At 51.1% G+C, this 20,893-nt stretch overlaps 1 protein-coding gene across 2 annotated transcripts; it reads right to left on the bottom strand.

Annotated features, from left to right (window-relative positions):
- Nucleotides 1–691: 691 nt before the first annotated feature.
- LOC128409441 (H-2 class I histocompatibility antigen, Q9 alpha chain-like) lies at nucleotides 692–20,605 on the bottom strand. 2 transcript variants are annotated; one of them, XR_008329223.1, is made up of 9 exons: nucleotides 20,494–20,605; nucleotides 10,702–10,977; nucleotides 7,811–8,086; nucleotides 4,808–5,095; nucleotides 3,401–3,487; nucleotides 2,651–2,689; nucleotides 1,963–1,995; nucleotides 1,315–1,422; nucleotides 692–1,255 (listed from the first exon to the last, which is right to left on the bottom strand). XR_008329223.1 is itself a non-coding variant. In XM_053379950.1 (8 exons), the coding sequence occupies exons 1-8, from the start codon at nucleotides 20,567–20,569 to the stop codon at nucleotides 1,400–1,402; spliced, it is 1,098 nt and encodes a 365-aa protein (XP_053235925.1). In that variant the 5' UTR covers nucleotides 20,570–20,605; the 3' UTR covers nucleotides 692–1,399. The 2 variants fall into 2 exon arrangements, 1 of the variants encoding a protein (XP_053235925.1); XM_053379950.1 differs by having other exon boundaries at nucleotides 692–1,422.
- Nucleotides 20,606–20,893: the final 288 nt, after the last annotated feature.

Genomic DNA, 20,893 nt, shown 5'->3' with positions numbered 1-20,893 from the left:
TGTGTGTGCATCCTATGGGGCGAATGCAGGCTTTCGCTGAAGCCTGGAGAGAGAGGGGGGTCGGTGCGCACCGACCCCTCTCGCTCTCCAGGCTTCAGGAAGCTATCCGCAAGCCTTGGGAGCCCGGCAGGAAGTAGTGCCGGGCTCCCAAGGCTTGCGGACAGCAGCCTGCAGCCCAAAATCCAGGGAGTGCAGTGGAGCGCACCCGGGCTTCGGGCAGCTCTACGCAAGCCGTAGGAGCCCGGCGCGACTTCCCGCCGGGCTCCCACAGCTTGCGGAGAACTGCCTGCATCCCGAAGCCTGGGGCGCACTGAACAGATATCGGGCAGATATCCGCAAGCCTGGGGAGACCCCGCGCCTGGGGGGGAAATAATTTTTTTTCTTTATTCCCTCTCCCCCCCCTAAAAACTAGGTGTGCCCTATGGGGCGAAAAATACGGTACATCCAGTGTCTTCAAAATAAGCTGCAGCAAATCCATTGGGTTAGGCAAGATGAGTCCTGCAGCCGCTGGAGGTTTAAGAGAGTTATTGCATTCTTATTTCTATGAAAGAGTCTCCTTAAGTAATGCCGGCCTATGAGAAGGGAAGGAAGATGGAGGGAATCATATGGTGGGAACCACAGATGGACGGAGTATGTTCCTCAAGGGCCACAGGTGGAAAAGCAAGAATGTATGAGATAAAAATTAGGCAAATTGAAGGCAACAAAAGTAGTTTACTTGGAAGAGTTCATGTGGCCCCACTCCCAGTGGGTCACCCTTCCTAGAAGGCTGTGGGGACCAGGCAACAAGTCTCATGAACTGGAGGCCTGCAGCCCAAAAGAAGGGGCTGCTTATTTCAGATCAAACTCTGGCCATGAAGCTCCTGATCTGCCTCTTCTCCTTGCTGGCTTCCTCCTTGGCTGCCAGCAGGATCAGAAATTACATCCACTTAGCCAATGGCTGGGCGGCCCAAGAGGCAGGTAGGCAGTAACAGCTTAGCCTATTTCATGCATAATACACCTAAAGCAGTTCTCAGATGTTGCCTTTCCTTCAATTTGGATGGCAAGCGAGGGACACAAGATTGGGGAAGGGATTGTGGAAGGATCCACAGCAACAAAAAACCAAGAGAAACCATCAAATTCACTGCTCAATCTCCCCATCCCTTTTTAAAGCTTTTAGTTGTGTATACCTGGCACATTTCTGATGAATACAAACACATTTCTGAAAATCAGATACAAAGCAAAATTAGCCAAAATCCATCCGAAAAACATGATTATCCTCAAATTCAAGTTACACCTGGAGTCAGAATGGATGGGTGAGAGCCAGGATTAAGGAACAGCATAAACAGCATTAAAGGACAGCAGGAGCTCTGAGCCTCTGCAATTCACAGCAAAACTTGGGCAGGCTTCTTCTGGTCTCATCTCACACACCAGGCTGGTATGAAACTGCAGAAATAAAGAACAGGAGTGTTTCAAAGTTAAGCCAACATCATGGTGTGGGGACATCAGCATTACAGAGCTAGTGGGAACCCAAAGGGCATCTAGTCCAGCCTCCAAAGGGAAGCCACCATCCCTCATCATGTCAGATCAGACCTGAGATATGCCAGGAGCACCACCAAAATGGGCCTGAAGAGCAAATGCCTGCAGAGGGCAGCTCAAGCAAGTGAGCCAAGCTGCACACTTTGGGGGAATACAAGAAGGACACAAAGCAGTCCTACCAGAAGGAAAAATCTCTTCCAGAACCCAAAATGTGACTCCCTCTTATTGAGATCCTGGGGAGAACCCATTTGTCAGATGGAGGGGATCCTCTGTGGAGCTCAGATGGACAGACAGAATGAGTCACAAGAGCGATTTTCAGCTCAATGGACACTCCAGATTATGTCACTCTTGGAAAGCCCAAGGGGGGGGGGTAACAGCTTTTCCCCATTTGACGATGTTCCCCACAGAGGGGACCCCCACTTTGCCCCCACCTGCACCCCCACTTACCCCTGTCGGAGCTGTCAGACCCCTGGTCACTTGCTGCAAAAGGGAGGAAACACAGGAGTCAGGATTCTGGGGAGGGAGATCCAACCCTCCAGTCCTTCTCCTCCCTCCTGACCCCATCCGAAATCGGTCTCAAAATGGGGAGGGGCCTAAGAAGAGTTCAGGGACAGGCAGCCCAGAGGCAAGGGGGCTCAAGGACGGCATTAGAGGGAGAAGCAGACGCTGGAGGGCAAAGAGAGATGGGCACAGCCTGGCATGGAGGCAGTGGGGGGGGCGGGTGTGATTTGGGAAGGAAGGCAGAACTTGGGAGCGGGGGGGGGGGAGAGTAGTGGTGCCAAATCCGGAGGGGAGGGTTCCTGACATCCACAGACTTGAGCCAACCAAATCTTTAGCTTCAGGTTCCAGTAAATTAAACCACCAGAGATCCCTCTCTCTCCGCACCCTCGGCTCTTCCTCCTGCTCCTTCCTGGAGCCCCTCCCTCAGCTGACAGTCTCTCTGCAGACTTTTCCTGGCCCTGAGGGACCCCTTGCTGTCCACAGACAGGCTGAGCAGACAGGCTGAAGCTTCCCATCAGGGTCTTGGGCTTAAGGACTAGGCCACCACCAGGTTTAGTTTTGTCTGTTTGTAACATGTTCCTGCTCCATATTGGGGGGAAATATGTCAGACAGAGACAGGGGAGGAGTCACTCACTTGCGGTTTTTTCGTAGGCTGCTTTCTCGCTCCGTTTTCCTGTGAAGACAAAAGCAGAAGGTCAGAGCTGGAAGGGACCTCCAGAGGCCACCCATCCCATTTCAACCATTTGGTTCTCAGATGCTGAAACCTTCCCAGCAGATGCTCCTCTTGTCTCTTCCAAACACCTCCAAGGAAGGTGAGCCCTGAAGCGGATCTTTTCAAGGAACTGATTTTACAAAGAAGTAGAAAAAATTGAGGAAATTAAATAAAAAAGTCAACATGAGGAAACCAGGCAGTGGACAAATTCCAAGAGGGTGGAAGGAAACATTATCCAGTCCCTTCACTCATTCATTTTTGGATTATTATTTTGGTGATTCTCCAAATAAAAATACAAAATGAGAGCACAACATAATAAAACAAAAACAAACCAGTAACTCACATTTAAAAGGCCCAAGGCCTGGTTCGAGAGAAACGTTTTTGCCTGGCACCTAAAGATATGCAAGGAAGGCTCCCTGCTAAGTGTGTACAGGACTGAAGGTTTAGGATGGATTAAAACGTCAGGTGGAAAGTGAACTTCCTGAGCACAGAGTGAGCGCAAAGCAATGACCAACAGGAGTTTGGATTCATGTTCAAAGGGTGTTTTATGGGGAGGGGTCTCTGTAGGGATACAAGGGGCAGTTTCCAGGAAGCTCCACCAGGACATTCCCAGTCAGAGGCCGAGACAGAAGGACACAGGAGAGGCAGCAAACGCATCCAGGGTTTACTTACTGCGGATGAAGAAGATGATGATCCCAGAGACCAGCAGGATAGCAGCCATGACACCCAGGATGACTCCCACAATGAGCCACAGGTTGACTAAAAGGAGGCAAGAGACATTTTTATTCAGACTGGCGGCAGCAGCTCCCCAAGGCCTCAAGCAGGAGATCTGAGTGGAGGTGCTGAGCTATGAGCCCGGGAGGATTTTACGTGTGCAAAGCAGGCCCTCTCTCTCTCCTAACTGGCCAAGGTCCTCTCTGTAGTGGCCCCGATACAAGGGAGTTTTTTTCCACCAGAGTAAAGCATTAGAGGTCTTTAAAATAACCAATTCATTTAAGGAAGACAGTAGACAGGCACACCTGTTTCATCACAGACTCCAGACTTAAAAGCAGATCTCCTCCTGCTCAGGCGCTTCAGCCTTCTCTGTCGTGACCCTGAGAGGAAGGGATTCCCTCCCCTCTGAGACCCCCCAGAGCCCAGCATTACAGGCCTTCAGGGAAGGCACAAACCCTTAGGAAAAAGCATCTTGTGTAGGGTTGCCATACGTCCGGTTTTTACTGGGCACGCCCTCTTTTTCAGACTTAAAATGTCTGTCCAGACAGATTCTTAAAATGAGGCAAAATGTCCAGGTTTTCTTGTTTGTGTAGAATCTCTGAAGTCCGTAGCGCTAGTGAGGGAGCCCTGGTCCCCTCCGCCCTGCCTGTGTGAGTCTTTGGCTCAAGGGCCGCTTCCATAATTCTTGCTTGCCTGCCTGTGAGAAGGGGTCTGGGGTGTGGGTGGGGATGTGCGTTCATGGGCTCCTGCTGGGGAAAAGGGAGTCTTGCTCTTAGACATTCTGCTTTGGTTCCTGCAGGCGCAGCTTTCCTGGCGGTGTGTGAGAGACAAGCATTACTAGAAACCCTGCTTGCTCTTCCCAGCGGTGTGCGGGCGTTTGGGCTAAGTGGAGATGAGTATCAGTTTTTGTAGCTGGGCGTGCTTGTGAGGAAGAGCGAGTGAGACTCTTTTTCACTGTGAAGTACAGTCAGTCTGGGACTCCCTCTTTTAAATTCGTTGCTCCTTTTTCAGCCACAGTGACTGTGAGTAAGTTTGATTCTGAAGTAGTAAAATATGTGCCCACATTCTTTGACATCACAACTACTTGGGCTTAAAGGCAAGAAGGTGATGGCCAGTTTTTACCTATAACATCCAATTTGAATTCAAGGCCTATGAGACACTTGCCAGAAATGACTGCATCTCTGTCGAAATCTACCGATTCTGATTCAGTTAGTTCCCTCCAGAGACGTAGACAGGATCCAACTGGGGTTCCCCATCTGAGCTGTGCTGCTGCTGAAGGAAGGAGTTGGCTGGAAATCCCCCTCCCAGAGCCCACCCCTTCCCCTCCTGTCTGTCTGTCTGTCTGTCTGTCTGTCTGTCTCTCACCAGGCTCCTTCTCCCAGGCCACATCCAGAGGCTTCTCCAGGCTGTCATGCTCCACACGGCACCGGAAGCGCTCCCTCTCCTCGGGGTCGATCTGGACACTGAGCAAGAGATAGTAGGTCCCGTCCGAGTTGGGGGCGACCAATCCTCGGAGGGTGCCCTCCTGCCAGACCTCCCCGTCCTTCACCCAGTTGGCATCAATCTCCTTGGGGTAGAAGCCGTGGACTTGGCAAACGAGGGTCTCCAGGCCGTCATAGTCTGCCTTCCTGGTCACCTTCACCACCGGAGCCTCTGCAAAAAGGGCCACATTGGGGTTAACAGAGAGACATCCACAACAGAAGGAATCCTGTATTTTTTAAGAGCAGAGGAGCAGAGACCCAAGGGGCAACCTAGTCAGAATCTCACATCTGCAGAAATAAATAAATAAATAAATAAATAAATAAATAAATAAATAAATGGGATTTCTTCAACCTCCCCTGGCATCTTCCCCAGTCAGTGTCTATGCTGGAACTATTTTTAGATGTTTTATCCTTTGTTTGCCAAAGCAGACTCCTTTGGGAGGGAGGACTGGGTACAAATTAATTTATCATCTTGAAAAGCTCTTGTGGTTCCAAGATAGTCCCAGGGAGCTGCCTCTAGGGGGCAAATTCCACCAGGTCCCCAATGGGATCCTTCCAAGTTGCAAGTCATGAACTGAGGGCAGCTCAGGCTGATCCTGGTTCCACTCTTGAGGGGGGAAGAAATGCTGGACTCGCAGCTCTCTGTTCTCCGGGACTTTTCAGCTCCATAGTTAGTGAACAAAGCCAACAGCCCTGGGAAAGACAGAGCTCCTTTCTAGTTCTCCCGCCTGCCCTGAAAGGGTCCCTTGAGTTGGAAAGGGCCCATCTCCCTTCTCCACGGCAGCCTCCCCTGGAGTGGAAAGGGCAGACCAGGAGGCCCAGTAAGCCAGCAACTTACACACATTTAACATGTGCACATACAGCTTTATGCACTTGCCAAAAATATTCTAAAAAACAAAAAGAGGAGGCGGGTATCTGGGAAAGAAGGACTTTGGCAACCCAATTGCCCCTGAATCCAATATACACAATTTTGGCATTAGGCACGATTTGCAGAATGTAACCCTTGTTTAAAAACTGGCTCCCTGGGTAGCTGTTGTCTGAAGGGGCTGTTTCAGGATCCCACCCACTTTGCAGTGCCTGGACTGGAAACTCGGTTTAGGAGGGGATGTGACTGTGCTGAGGAGAGCAGGAAGGAAGGAAGTCCAAGCCCTTACTCAACTGAAACCCAAAACAAGACCTACCCATCCCATCAGCAGAACCTCTGACCTCAGCAGAACCTCTGCCCCAAAGAGGATGATTCCCAGCCTCCGTCACCCTTTAAAATGCTTCAAAGGAAGGAAGGTCAAGCCCTTCCCCACAGAAACCCAAAACAAGATCTCCCCTCCCCACCCACCTCCTCACCCGTCCTCAGCAGAACCTCTGTCCCAAAGAGGATGATTCCCAGCCTCCTTTGCACGTTGTCACCCTTGAAAACGCTTCATTGTGGCTTTTGGAGCAAAATCCTGAACCTCAACAAATATGCTCAGGGTCTCTGGGGTGAATTATCACCAGGCCCCCATAGATGAATTTGCTCAGATCTCTCTAAGAACGGCTAATACATATGTGTCAGTCCTCAAAAAGGGGGGGTGCTAGAATTATTTCATTTTTAATTAATTTTCATTTTAACAAAACTTAGTAAGAGAGAGACAGGACCCCTCATGCTTCTCTTGGCTGGTCTGACATTCCCTCCCCATCAGCAGCAGATCCATCATGGCGAGAGGCAACTTCAGGGATACCAACTAAACTCCTCCGTCTGGAACATAGATAGATACACTCGGAATTTCTAAATGTTTTGTAGGATGCCATCCTCTGTCCCCTTCCAAGGGAGTAAGCAGGGACACCTTCTGAAGGTGCTATGGACTTGGACAACTGTTCTGCTCAAGTGTCCACTGTTTCCTTTTCAAGGAAGGAGATGGGGACCTGGGGGTTGGTCATGTGACCTCCCAGGAGCCCCACCTGGTCTAGGTGCCCTCAGCCTCCGCTGGACCTTAACTCCCCAGTCCTGGGGGAGACAGAGGGAAGTCCTTGGTCAGGCCCTGCTTCCTACATAGCATGACGGATTTCGCTCTCAATATAGGGCCATAGTTGTCAACTTTTCCCCTTTCTTGCGAGGAATCCTGTTCGGAATAAGGGAATTTCCCTTAAAAAAAGGAAAACGTTGACAGCTATGTATAGGGCAGGATTCCCAGCCCCACCCCCATTGTGCAATGGTCCATTCCAGTCAAAACACTGGATCGTGATTGGCCCCTGTGCCAGATTCCTGGAGGCAGAAGAGTGGCCTGTACCATTTCAAGGCACGGGGTTGGGGAAGATGACACTTCTGAATGTTCCCCATGGAAAAAAGTAGTATTCCTCACAAATAAAATATATAATAAGGTAGAAGTGGGAACTCCCATACTCTCTCACCATGTGCAGGTTTTCTGCTAACCTACAGTTTTAGCGAGGGGGCTGCATCCTGCCCTCTAAGACATATTTTATGGGCGCCCCACACATTTTCTATTTTTTTAAAAAATGTTAATTTATCTAGTTTTAAAGACTTTAAAGGCAAGAGGTTTTCTGTATCTCCCCTCAAATCTGTCCATTTCAATTTTCTTTTTTTATTTAATTTAAATTGCATTTTGCTTTACTGGCCCCTTCCCTGCTGTGTCTTTATGCCCCTCCCCCATTTGTCTTTTGCCACCCCTTATTCTAGCCAAAGGGGCATGGGGGGCTGTTTTTAAGCATCTCCCCCCCCCACACGCCATACACTGAAGTGACCCCTTTTCTCCTCCCAGAGGCCCAAACTTATTTCTGCCACCAGCAAGAAGTGTTTGCTGTATGGTCCAAAAGGAAGACTGTTAAGGGGGGGGGTAGCTTGAAGGGAAACTGCCCCACTGAGCCCCCCTCCCCTCCCCCCTGCCCCCCTCACCTGTCCTCAGCAGAGTCTCCTTCCCGTACTCCAGGTGTCTCTGCAGCCACTCAATGCAAATCTCCTCCAGGTAGGCTTTATAGTACTGGTTCCCGGCCAAGTTAGCATCCCACTTCCCCTTGGTCACTTGGGCCCCTGTATCAGCTGCCGTCCAGGTGAGGGTCTCCTTGTCGAAGGCGATGAAGTCTCTCCCGTCGTAGCCAAACTGCCAATACCCTCCTTTGCGCCCGTCTGACCTCAGCTCACAACCAAGCATCTCCTGCAGGGAGGGAAAACCTGGGGGTGGGAGTGGAAGGAGACACCCGAGATGTCAAGAGTTGTGTGTGCACTAGAGAGAGATTATTATTCCTTTATTCAAGTTCTATACCGGCCTTCATCCAAAGACCACAGGATGGTTTACAAGAGAACACCACCAAAATATATACCATAGAGGCAGACAAATAAATAATAATAATAATAGCACACAGCCCCTTCCAGTTTAAAAGAACATAGATTGTTGAATTAGCCAAAGGCCTGGGAGAATAGGGATGTTTTCGCTTGGCGCCTAGAGACATGTGATGCCAGGCAAGAGACAGAACCAGACCAGGAATGCAAAGAGAAGTTCAGAACAGGATATATATATTTTTAAACAACCTCAGGTTCAGGGAAACAAGCTCAGGTTCAGGGAAGAGTCAGGGGCACCACGTGAACCGTGAGGAGAATATGGAAAGAAATGGATGTTATATCTCTCCCCCCCCCCACTCGGTTTTTAACCATAATCCAACACAAAACTGAGTAGTTTACAGTGCAATTATATGTGTGTCTAACCAGAAGTAAACACTACTGAGCTCAGTGAGTCTTACTCCAGGTATATCGGTGTATAGAATTGCAGTCCTGATTTCACTGAAATATATGAGTCTTCTTTTACTTACTCCTGTGTTGGATTATGATCTTGGAGTTTGTTTGGGGTCGGGGGTTATTTTGCAGTTTATTTTTCTTTTCCCCCCATTTAAAAATAGTTTATTTGTCACAGCATATATTTCAAACGTTCTCATAACCTTAAAAATCATAAAACATCATGTACTCTAATCTCATTAAAGGGAAGGAGTACATAATGTCCGCGACAGTTTGAAAGGTTAAAATGTATACTTCATGAATCCCAAACTGTGTTACCCCCCCCAACCCAACCCCCCCCATGGGCCTCACTACCTGTGTGTCCAATAAAATCACCCCATACTGCGTAGAAGTTATCGTTTTCCTCTTGGCCTGTTGCTACCCACGGTTTCCATGTTAGTTTTTCCAACAAAGCTGTCCACCAGACCGCTTCATGCCTCTTAGGTAAAGGTAAAGGTACCCCTGCCCGTACGGGCCAGTCCTGTCCGACTCTAGGGTTGTGTGCCCATCTCACTTAAGAGGCCGGGGGCCAGCGCTGTCCGGAGACACTTCCGGGTCACGTGGCCAGCGTGACGAAGCTGCTCTGGCGAGCCAGCACCAGCGCAGCACACGGAAACGCCGTTTACCTTCCTGCTATAAAGCAGTACCTATTTATCTACTTGCACTTAGGGGTGCTTTCGAACTGCTAGGTGGGCAGGAGCTGGGACCGAAAGACAGGAGATCACCCCGCCGCGGGGATTCGAACTGCCGACCATACGATCGGCAAGCCCTAGGCACTGAGGTTTTACCCACAGCGCCACCCGCGTCCCCTCATGCCTCTTATCCTGTCCCAAATTCTACTCATATTGATCCAGAGCAGATTCCGACGTATAGTTAGCAGAGTAAAAACTTGTTTAGGGAAGTTTTTAATGTTTGATGTTTTATCGTGTTTTTAATATTTTTTTGGGAGCCGCCCGGAGTGGCTGGGGAAACCCAACCAGATGGGTGGGCTTTAAATAATAAAATATATTATTATTATTATTATTATTATTATTATTACTATTACTATTACTATTATTACGCTGAATAATTTCCTTTCAACAGCGAAGCTTATGTAGGTAGCAATAGGATGCTTTTGCACCGCTGCTGTATCACAATCACCATCTTTCTCTCCACCCACTATGTTAAATCTTTGTTGCAGTTTCTAAATGCCAAATATACATTGCTTTTCACTTTAAACCATCACACAACAGTTCCAGAATTGTGTTTGTTTTCCAGAATATGACACAAAATTTAGCAACCTGAGAATGTTAGGGGTTTTGTTTTTGTTTTTTCCCCTCAGGGGAAGCAAAGTTTTATCTTGCTTGAACATGTGTTGGCAATTCCTGGTAAACTCCGTACAGTTGTACCTCAGCTCCCGAATGTCTTGGGAGTAGAATGTTCCAGATCCCAAACAATCGAAACCCAGAAGTGAGTGTTCTGGTTTTCGAACGTTCTTTTGGAAGCGGAATGTCCGATGGGGCTTCTGTAGCTTCCAATTGGCTAAAGCCGCACTTTGGTTTCCGAACGTTTTGGAAGTCGAACGGACTTCTGGAACGGATTCCAAGGTACAACTGTAATCAGAAAGCAGCTGGGCCTCATTGACCAGCACTCTGGACAGCGCCTTCTCTGTTCCCCCCAAAAACAAGATCCCTGCCCCAGCATGGGTTCTCAAGGAAAGAGCAATTCTCCTTTTCTCTTCACCAGGGGTTTGCACAGTGACTGGCCCAATCAGTCAATTTCACAAATCAGGATGGTGACCATTATCATATAACCAACATGCAGCTCATTCCCAAGTGCCTTTCTGCAGAATAAAAAATGTATCATTTTAAGAAAGTGCAGGTACAGATTGGAAGGGGAGAGGGAAGGACTTCTGCCCAGGTTGGAGAACATCCCGCCCATCACCTCGCCCCTTTCGTATCAGCAGGCATCTCCCTTTGCCTCCTGAGCGCCAGAGAGATGAATATTGGGGGTCTCTGCCTCTCCTGCCTTCCACTCACCTCCGCTCTGGTTGAAGCGATTCTGCAGGGTTACTAGGTTCCGCCGCAGCACTCTCTCAGCGCCCTGAAAGAGTTGCGTGCTCATATCCCAGTAATCAGGATCCTCCTTTTCCGCCTTCCTTATCCAGGGGACGCGAGGCAGCATCTCCTTGGTGTCACTGTCGTACTGAACAAATTGCTGGTCATCCACGTACCCCACAGCAATGAACTGGGGCAGCCCCTGGCCAGGCTGAGACACGGCTGTGTAGAAGTAGCGCAGGGAGTGAGAAGTGGAGCCTGGAAAGTAAGAGAGGGGGGCAGAGAGTTAGGGGTCCTGCAGCTGAGGGCTCTCTGACAATCCAGCAGCCCCCAAACAGAAGATCTGAGGTGTATATGGCAGTGTGTTTGTAGCAATGCCCCTTCCCAGCACCTATGCTCTGTAGAATCAAAACAAAACATTTCATAGCTTCCCCACTGCCATTCCCCTATTTGAGGTATATTCCATTTTCATGGAAAAATTGCAAATAAACTGGGAGAGAATTGGGGAATAGAGTGTAACAAAACAAAATTTGGGGAGCATCAGGAGCCATGGGAACAGAAAGTACGAGTGTTGTGGCATAAGGAGGGGAAGGGGGATGAATTTTTGCAGCTCCCGGAGGCTGCCTCAAAGGGAAGAAAAAAGAGAGGGCAGGCAAAGGTGCTCTGTAGATACACCTGGAAACAACAACACACACACAGCCCAGCCAGACCCCACAATCCATCTCTGTTTCCCTTTGAGGGGCAACCGTCGAGAAGGCTCTGCACTGTCAAGTTTCTGCCCCAAAGGGAAGAAAGGGGGAAAGGGCAGAAGCTGAATCTGTACCAAGCCTCATGTTTTTAATTCCAGGATGCAACATATCCATCAATCAGTGTTTGAAATCCGCCAGGCGTGTTTTTGCAACTGGCACGGGTCCAACTGCGACCACACATGGAGATCTGTGGATGCTAAGCTGGCGACTGACATCTCCATCTGGCTGGCCCCTCCGGACTTCTTAAGCAGCTCAGCAGAGGAGCTTATTCACTGCATTTAGATCCCACCTTTTTCACCCCCCTCCTCAGTTAATCCACCACAACCCTGTGAGGTAGGTGAAGAGGCTGTGACTGCCTCCAAGGTCACCCAATGAGCTTCATGGCGGAGTGGGGGATTTGAACCCCGATCTCCAAGGTCCTCGTCCCGACACTCTAACCACAATGTCTTCCTAGAGTCCTTCTGCTGTGGGGCAGCTCTATAAATGAAGCAGGTGAGGCTGAGGCAGCAAGAACAAAAACAACAATAGTAAATTTATATGCTGCCCATCTGACTGGGTTGCTCCAGACACCTTTGGTGGCTTGTAAAACCACAGTAAAACATCAAACATTAAAAACTTCTCTATGCAGGAATGCCTTCTGATGTCTTCTAAAAGTCAGATAGTTGTTTATTTCCTTGACACCCTGCAGCAATGCCCCAGTCATTCCTCATCGTGGACAGAACTGGGGAGGACAGGAAGGTGTGCTCCCAAACGCCTATAATTCATTCCCTTCCCCTGGGGAGTTCACGGCAGAGATGGGCTTTGAACCAGAGTGTTATGGGTTTGAGCCCCACGGTGGGCAAAATATTCCTGCATTGCTGAGGACCCTCATGGTCCCTTCCCACTCTATGATTCTGTGGAATAAATACAGTGGAATAAATACAGTATACTGTGGAATAAATACAGTGGTACCTCGCTTTAAGAACAGTCCTGTTTAAGAACGATTTGGTTTACAAACTCCGCAAAACCAGAAATAGTGTCTTGGTTGGAGAACTTTACCTCGGTCTACGAATGGAAGCTGAATGGTCTAAGGGCACCGGCGGTGGGAGGCCTCATTAGGGAAAGCGCGCCTCGGTTTAAGAACAGTTGTGGTTTAAGAACAGACCTCTGCAACGGATTAAGTTCGAAAGCCGAGATACCACTGTACCATTAATTATATTTCTTTCCAGCGCAGCTCCCTTTCCCATAGGCTATACCAGGGGTGTCAGACACAAGGCCCGCGGGCCAAATCCGGCCCGCCAGACCTCGTCATGTGGCCCGTGTAGCCGCCACCGGCCACCAGCCTTCACCTTTTATTCTCGCTTGTGTTTTTTTTTTACACAATAAAGTTTACATGGTGCGGCTCCCTACTTGCCTCCCCCCGTCACTCTTAAGGCCGTGGCTGCTGCTTCAAATGTCCCCGCGTCTCTCAACTTGCGCCTTCGTCGTGGGGGGGGGGGGGGGCTGAAGCGAGGCGGGCAGCTTGCTTCTCTCTCCCGCTCACTGCTCAAAAAGAGCAAGCGGAAGGTCAGGTCTCTCGCGCCGCGGAGGGAGAGTCTTTCTCCTCGGAGAAACTTTTTTATTCCAGCCTTAGATCTTCTCCGGGAATGCTGGATCCCGGCGTGCAAACTCGCCCTGCGAGAGGCGTCCTCTTCTCCTCCGCGCTGGATTTCACCAGCCTCTTCCTCTTCATTTCGCCTTCCTCTTCATTTCCCTTCCCTTCCTCTTCTTTTCGCCTCCCTCTCCATCTTTGCACGGCCAGCCTTTCCAGGACCGACGATGCCCCGTGTTCTTTAGGAATATGGGGTGGCTGGTGTGGGGGGGGTGAGTGGGAGAGAGAGAGAGGCGCGCGCGCACACACACTCCAAACACCCTTAAAATAAATGTAAAGTGGGGGCGGCGATGATGATGGCCGTGATGGGAGGGGGCTGTGTTCCCTGGCACCCCCTCCACTCCCTGCACCCCACCGCCGCCTTCCTCCTCCTCCTCCTCCTTCTCTTGCAATTTCGCGGCAAGCCAAGCGAGGAAGGCGATCTGGCGCCCGGCTCTCTATCTCAGCTCCACAAGTTGGACTCCGCGCCCTCCCCGTCCGGCACATGTCAGTCCCGCTGGCACATTCCTGGGAGGAGATCGGACTGCGGCTCCTTGCAGCCCTTCCATCACTCGGTCACACAATTGGGCGGGCGGCTCGCTCTCCGCCCTGCCAGCAGCTCCGTCTTGATCTCTCCCTCCCGTCTCGGGGAAGGAAAGGAAAAAGCCGGAGATCCAGTTGCAGGCAGCGCGCTCGCGCTCTTTCGCCTTTTGCACTATGCAATGGCACCCCGAGATGGGGGGGGGGCAGGGTAATTAGCCAAGGAAAATGAGAGTGCACAAGGCATGTTGATGCTTTCCTGTCAGAGCTCTCTCTCTCTCTCTCTCTCTCTCTCTCTCTCTCTCTCCCACACACACATTTTATTTACAGCCCCATGCCGTGTATGTTTACTCAGAAGCCAGCCTCACTTTCTTCGACAGGAGTTTCAAGTAAATGCACATAGGATTGCAGCAATCGTCTCATTAGGGCTCATTATTTGTAACAACTTTGTTTCCTAGTTCTGCTGGATCTCTCAGTGGCCTTTGATACAATCGACCATAACATCCTTCTGGACCGTCTACATTATTACAAAAAACAGTAATAATTGAATGCAGTGACAATAATTTATGATAATAAAGAGTGGACACATAGTCCTACAGATACAACTGGCCCTTTGAGGGTGACCAAACTGCTGATGCGGCACCCGATGAATTTGAGTTTGACACCCCTGGGCTATACCAACACTAGCCATTAGATGGTGGAAGGAGCCAACACAGATCATCCCCATCAAGGAAGATGGATTACCGTATTTTTTGCTCTATAAGACTCACTTTTTCCCTCCTAAAAAGTAAGGGGAAATGTGTGTGCGTCTTATGGAGCGAATGCAGGCTGCGCAGCTATCCCAGGAGCCAGAACAGCAAGAGGGATCGCTGCTTTCGCTGCGCAGCGATCCCTCTTGCTGTTCTGGCTTCTGGGATTCAGAATATTTTTTTCTTGTTTTCCTCCTCCAAAAACTAGGTGTGTTTTATGGTCTGGTGAGTCTTATAGAGCGAAAAATACGGTAACTTTTGCCTTGTTCACAACCATCCTGCTCTCCTTCTCCCTCTCCACACCTTGCCGTGAATGCACACTGAGCGGGGAAGGGACATGTGCCCCTTTGTGCCTTAGGGAAGAGAACAAGGCTCTGTGGTGGAGAGCTACAGCAAATTCTCAAGTGGCACGGCCCTACAGAATACACGATCAGCCCCACGACCACTCCACGCCCCCAAGAAAAAACTGACACCCCTCAATTCTCACCTGGGATGAAGGACAGGATATAAGACTCAGACTATCTCAGTATTTTATACCAACAATGGCCTCACATTCGGGGGCACCAAGTTAGGACCTTCCTTCTGACACCCATTATGGTCTCTGCCTAGACCCCACCCCACGAGATTATCAGAGCCCCACAGCAATGTCTGGCAAAGGCCTGGCGAGAGATTCGGGGGCGAGGGGCCTTAGCAAAGGCTTCTCGCATCCCCACCCCTGTGGGGACTGCGATGATGAGTTGCAGACATTAGGGCTGGATGACATCTGGTTTTCAACATTGCAACATATCACCTGCTAAATGTCACGATATACCGATATATTGTGATGTCTGAAATAAGGATGGAGCTAAGGAGAGGCAGCAGCTGCCTTCACGGTTTCCCCTGCATTGTGATTTTTGCACAGCACCCACCCACTCCATGATTCGCGACAGGTCTAGAATTATGAAACCGGTATCACGATACAGGCTTAAAAACCCGTTTTGGACAATGTATCTCTATATCGCCCTGCCCCAGTAGACAACTTCAACCCCACAGGATAAAATCACATAAAATCACGAAATACGCAATCAAAATACAGTGGTACCTCGGGTTAAGAACTTATTTCGTTCTGGAGGTCCGTTCTTAACCTGAAACTGTTCTTAACCTGAGGTACCACTTTAGCTAATGGGGCCTCCGCTGCCGCTATGCGATTTCTGTTCTCATCCTGAGGTAAAGTTCTTAACCTGAGGTACTATTTCAGGGTTAGTGGAGTCTGTAACCTGAAGCGCCTGTAACCCGAGGTACTACTGTATGACTCTTCTCAAAACATCTAAGGAGTTGAAATACAGAGGCTGGATGGTTTGAGTGGGTGGAGTCGGAAACCCACAAGACAAACATTTCCTTCTGCTATTTCCCTCCAGCTCAGTTTCCTTTTACGAAAGATCAAGTGAGACCCAATTCTGATGCCTGAACCTCCTGGACAACTTTCTCCCAGTTCAAATCACAAGAGCTCAGAGGAAAGCTGGGAGTTGCGTGTGGGTCTCAAAAAGCCACAAAGCCAGTCCCACGTCCCCCAAGAGGAAGAACCTAAGGCCAGTTGCTCCCCTCCCCATCTCTCCCATGCAACTGACAGGAAGGGGGCTGCACCCCATGGCAGATATTGAGTGACCTTAACAAGACAGAGAATGAACCAATTTTATGCCTTTAGGTTTTTTTAAGCTTTCTGGGTCACTTACAGACTTTGATGTGTAACAAGCAACAAATAAGCTGAATAATAATAATAGTAAAATATTTATACCAGTTTTCCATTAAACAATTTCCAAAACTATTTGCAATGAAAGCAAATGACATTTGGGGGGGTGGAGTCACAACCACTTAAAAAAAGGACCAAACACAAGTACAGTGGTACCTCGGGTTACAGACGCTTCAGGTTACAGACGCTTCAGGTTACAGACTCCGCTAACCCTGAAGTAGTACCTCGGGTTAAGAACTTTACCTCAGGATGAGAACAGAAATTGCACAGCGGCAGCGGGAGGCCCCATTAGCTAAAGTAGTACCTCAGGTTAAGAACAGTTTCAGGGTAAGAACGGACCTCCAGAACAAACTAAGTTCTTAACCCGAGGTACCACTGTAGGTAATATTCTTCTGCAAAGCTGTGAAGGGCAGGTGAATCGTACCTAACCTCAAAAACTCTCTCTCTTGCCACTCCATGGATGCCTGGAGGATGCGGACTATTTGGACCTCTTCCAATCAGGATTCAGGCCCCATCATGGGATTAATAATAATAATAAATTATTATTATTATTATTATTATTATTATTATTATTATTATTATTATTATTTATACCCCACTCATCTAGCTGGGCTTCCCCAGCCACTCTGGGCAGCTTCCAACAAAATATTAAAATACAGTAATCCATCAAACATTAAAAGCTTCCCTAAACAGGGCTGCCTTCAGATGTCTTCTAAAAGTCTGGTAGTTGTTGTTCTCTTTGACATCTGGTGGGAGGACGTTCCATAGGGCGGGTGCCACTACCAAGAAGGCCCTCTGCCTGGTTCCCTGTAACTTGGCTTCTCACAGTGTGGGAACCACCAGAAGGCCCTCAGCACTGGACCTCAGTGTCCGGGTAGAACGGTGGGGGTGCAGGGCTGCTTGGGAGTGGGTCCCAGCCAACTAAATGTCTGGGGCAGGTTCCACAGGAGGGGATGCACTGCGACAACCAATCTCAGTGATCATGGGTAGGAGGAGACCAGATCACGTCATTACCGAGGAGGCAGGTTTAGACGTTGTTAATAATAATAATAATAATAATAATACTTTATTATTTATACCCCACCCACTCTGGGCAGCTTCCAACAAAATATTAAAATACAGTAATCCATCAAACATTAAAAGCTTAAGGACTATCCCTGCCTCCGGGTCTGGTCTTGACCGGATGGATACTAGAATCAGCAAGGGATACCTACATGCCCTGAAGGTGCTGCTGTCTACATATCTAGATGCTGAAGGTGCAGCAGCTAGACTGGTGACTGGGAGCAGCTGCCAAGACCACATAACACCCGTCTTGGAAGACCTACATTGGCTCCCAGTACGTTTCCGAGCACAATTCAAAGTGTTGGTGCTGACCTTTAAAGCCCTAAACGGCTCGGTCCAGTATACCTGAAGGAGCGTCTCCACCCCCATTGTTCTGCACGGACACTGAGGTCCAGCTCCCAGGGCCTTCTGGTGGTTCCCTCATTGCGAGAAGTGAGGTTACAGGGAACCAGGCCTTTTCAGTGGTGGCACCTTACCTGCACAGCTGTCAACTTTTCCCTTTTCTTGCGAGGAATCCTATTCGGAATAAGGAAATTTCCCTTAAAAGAAGGGAAATGTTGACAGCTATGTCCTCCCTGTGGAACACCCTCCCATTAGATGTCAAGGAGATGAGTAACTACCGTATTTTTCGCTCTATAGGATGCACTTTTTCCCCTCCAAAAATGAAGGGGAAATGTGTGTGTGTCCTATGGGGCGAATGCAGGCTTTCGCTGAAGCCTGGAGAGCAAGAGGCGTCGGTGCGCACCGACACCTCTCGCTCTCCAGGCTCCAGGAAGCTATCCGCAAGCCTTGGACGCCCGGGGGGAGTTCCCCCAGGCGTGCAAGGCTTGCAGGCGGCAGCCTGCAGCGCGGAGCACAGGGCGCCCTCTGGAGGACGTCCTGTGCTTCGCGCAGGTGTCAGCAAGCCTTGCGCACCCGGGGGATCTCCTCCCGGGAGCGAAAGGCTTGCGGGCGGCAGCCTGCAGCGCGGAGCACGGGGCGCCCTCCGGAGGACGCCCTGTGCTTCGCGCAGGTGTCGGCAAGCCTTGCGCACCCGGGGGATCTCCTCCCGGGAGCGCAAGGCTTGCGGGCGGCAGCCTGCAGCGCGGAGCACGGGGCGCCCTCCGGAGGACGCCCTGTGCTTCGCGCAGGTGTCAGCAAGCCTTGCGCACCCGGGGGATCTCCTCCCGGGAGCGCAAGGCTTGCGGGCGGCAGCCTGCAGCGCGGAGCACGGGGCGCCCTCCGGAGGACGCCCCGTGCTTCGCGCAGGTGTCCGAAAGCCTTGCACGCCCGGGGGGGGAGATCCCCCCGGGCGCGCACGGCTTGCGGGCGGCAGCCTGCAGCACGGAGCGCCCTCCAGAGGACGCCCCGTGCTTCACGCAGGTGTCGGCAAGCCTTGCACGCCCAGGGGAACTCCCCCCGGGCGCACAAGGCTTGTGGGCGGCAGCTTGCAGCGCGGAGCACGGGGCGCCCTTCGGAGGACGCCCCGTGCTTTGCGCAGGTGTCGGCAAGCCTTGCGCACCGGGGAGAACTCCCCCCGGGAGTGCAAGGCTTGCGGGCGGCAGCCTGCAGCGCGGAGCATGGGCCGCCCTCTGGGGGACGCCCCGTGCTTCACGCAGGTGTCGGCAAGCGTTGCGCACCCGGGGGATCTCCTCCCGGGAGCGCAAGGCTTGCGGGCGGCAGCCTGCAGCGCGGAGCACGGGGCGCCCTCCGGAGGACGCCCCGTGCTTCGCGCAGGTGTCCGAAAGCCTTGCACGCCCGGGGGGGGAGATCCCCCCGGGCGCGCACGGCTTGCGGGCGGCAGCCTGCAGCACGGAGCGCCCTCCGGAGGACGCCCCGTGCTTCACGCAGGTGTCGGCAAGCCTTGCACGCCCGCGGGAACTCCCCCTGGGCGCGCAAGGCTTGCGGGCGGCAGCCAGCAGCGCGGAGCACGAGGCGCCCTTCGGAGGATGCCCCGTGCTTCGCGCAGGTGTCGGCAAGCCTTGCGCACCGGGGGGAACTCCCCCTGGGAGTGCAAGGCTTGCGGGCGGCAGCCTGCAGCGCGGAGCATGGGGCGCCCTCCTTGCGCCGGGCAGACAGCGGCTAGCCCCACAAGCTCGGGGGACAGCGGGGAGGCGCAGCGCCGCCACCTCACTGTTCCCCGACCTGGTTTTGGGGGGGAAATAAAGGAATTTTTTCCCCTTTATTTCCCCCCCAAAAAGGTAGGTGTGTCCTATGGGACAGAGCGTCCTATGGGACGAAAAATATGGTATATAACCTTTAGAAGACATTTGAAGGCAGCCCTGTATAGAGAAGCCTTTTAATGTGTAATATTTTACCAGGGTTGCCATATGTCCAGAATTTCAGGTATTCAGCATCCAGGCGGAAAATGCTGAAATATCCTGGACGTATGACAGCCTGTCAGAAGTGTAGATTTTGGTGAATTTAATTTAAAATCGTTCAAAAAAAGCTAAACAACTTTGGTCAATGCTCCCCACCCCCCAAAAAAAACCTCAACATATGTTCACTTTTTGAAATATGGCAACCCTAGTTTACTACGGCTTTATCATTTGCTGGAAGCTGCCCACAGTGGGTGGGGCAACAACAACAACAACAATTCCCTTTTCTGTGGTGACTCCCCACTTGTGGAATGCTCTCGCCCGGGAGACACGGGGGGGGGGGGGGGAAGGTACTCTTCAACTAGGCCTTAGACCGATTAAACTATGGCCGTGTGTGTGATAATTTTGTTCGCTATTTTGTTATGTCTCGTTATGTTTTTATATTGTAAACTGCCCCGTAATCATCGGGTGGAGGGCAGTATAGAAATTCAGTAAACAATTTAGTAAATAATAATAATAATACTGCATATGCAAAAGCTTTTCTAAAGGCAACTCAACTTTCAAATTCTACATTTTGGGGGCAGGCAGCGCAAGCGGAATTTGAGGGGGGAAAGCGGCACAAACGCGCCAGAGAAAAGAAACGATCGATTAGCAGAGTATTTGGCAGTTGCGGGCCAGGGGATCCCTCAGTCACGGGGGTTGGACTGGATGACCCTCAGGGTCCCTTCCATCCCTTCTTCCGTGCTATGATTCTCACGTATCCACCGGATTCTGGGAAGCAGCAACACGTGCGAGGGGCGAGTCGCTTCCCGCGCCATTAATCCCGCCGCCCTCGCAGGGCTGGCTTCTTTCTGCCAGCCGAGTAAGGCTGCGCTCTCTGCCCCAGGCGGCATACAAAGCGCACAAAATCTCCAGGGGGCGGGGAAGGATATTGACGAAGGGATCCGGACTCCGGATTCAGTCCGGACTGGGAACTCCCACCCCGCCCCGCCCCTGGCAAAGGTCCTCAGCCCCGCAGTTTGACCCCCGAGATACTGACCTACGCAGTCCAGGAGCAGCAGCAGGTGGGCAGCCGCCCCCAGGATCAGGGGGGGCCACCGGACGAGGACCCCCATCTCCCCCAAAACGAAGCTTCGTTTTGCTTCTGCGTTTTCCGAGTCTGAGAGCCGCTCTCTGCCCCGCCTGCGGAACCAGCGGCAGAGCGAGCCGGGATTGGCCGAGGGGGAAATATTCCGCCAATCGGAAATCTGAGCGCAGATGGCGGCATCAGTTGCCGGGCAGAAGTCGAGGCGCAAGTTTGGGAGCGAGGTTGGCGAGGGAAAGAGAAAGTACTGTACAGTCGTACCTCGGGTTACAGGCGCTTCGGGTTACAGGCGCTTCAGGTTACAGACTCAGCTAACCCAGAAATAGTACCTCGGCTTAAGAACTTTGCTTCACGA

Source organism: Podarcis raffonei, chromosome 2 (assembly GCF_027172205.1).
Source record: "Podarcis raffonei isolate rPodRaf1 chromosome 2, rPodRaf1.pri, whole genome shotgun sequence".
Lineage (NCBI taxonomy): Eukaryota > Metazoa > Chordata > Lepidosauria > Squamata > Lacertidae > Podarcis > Podarcis raffonei.
Note: the sequence above shows the minus strand (reverse complement) of the source record. Positions and strands in the feature narration are given on the sequence as shown.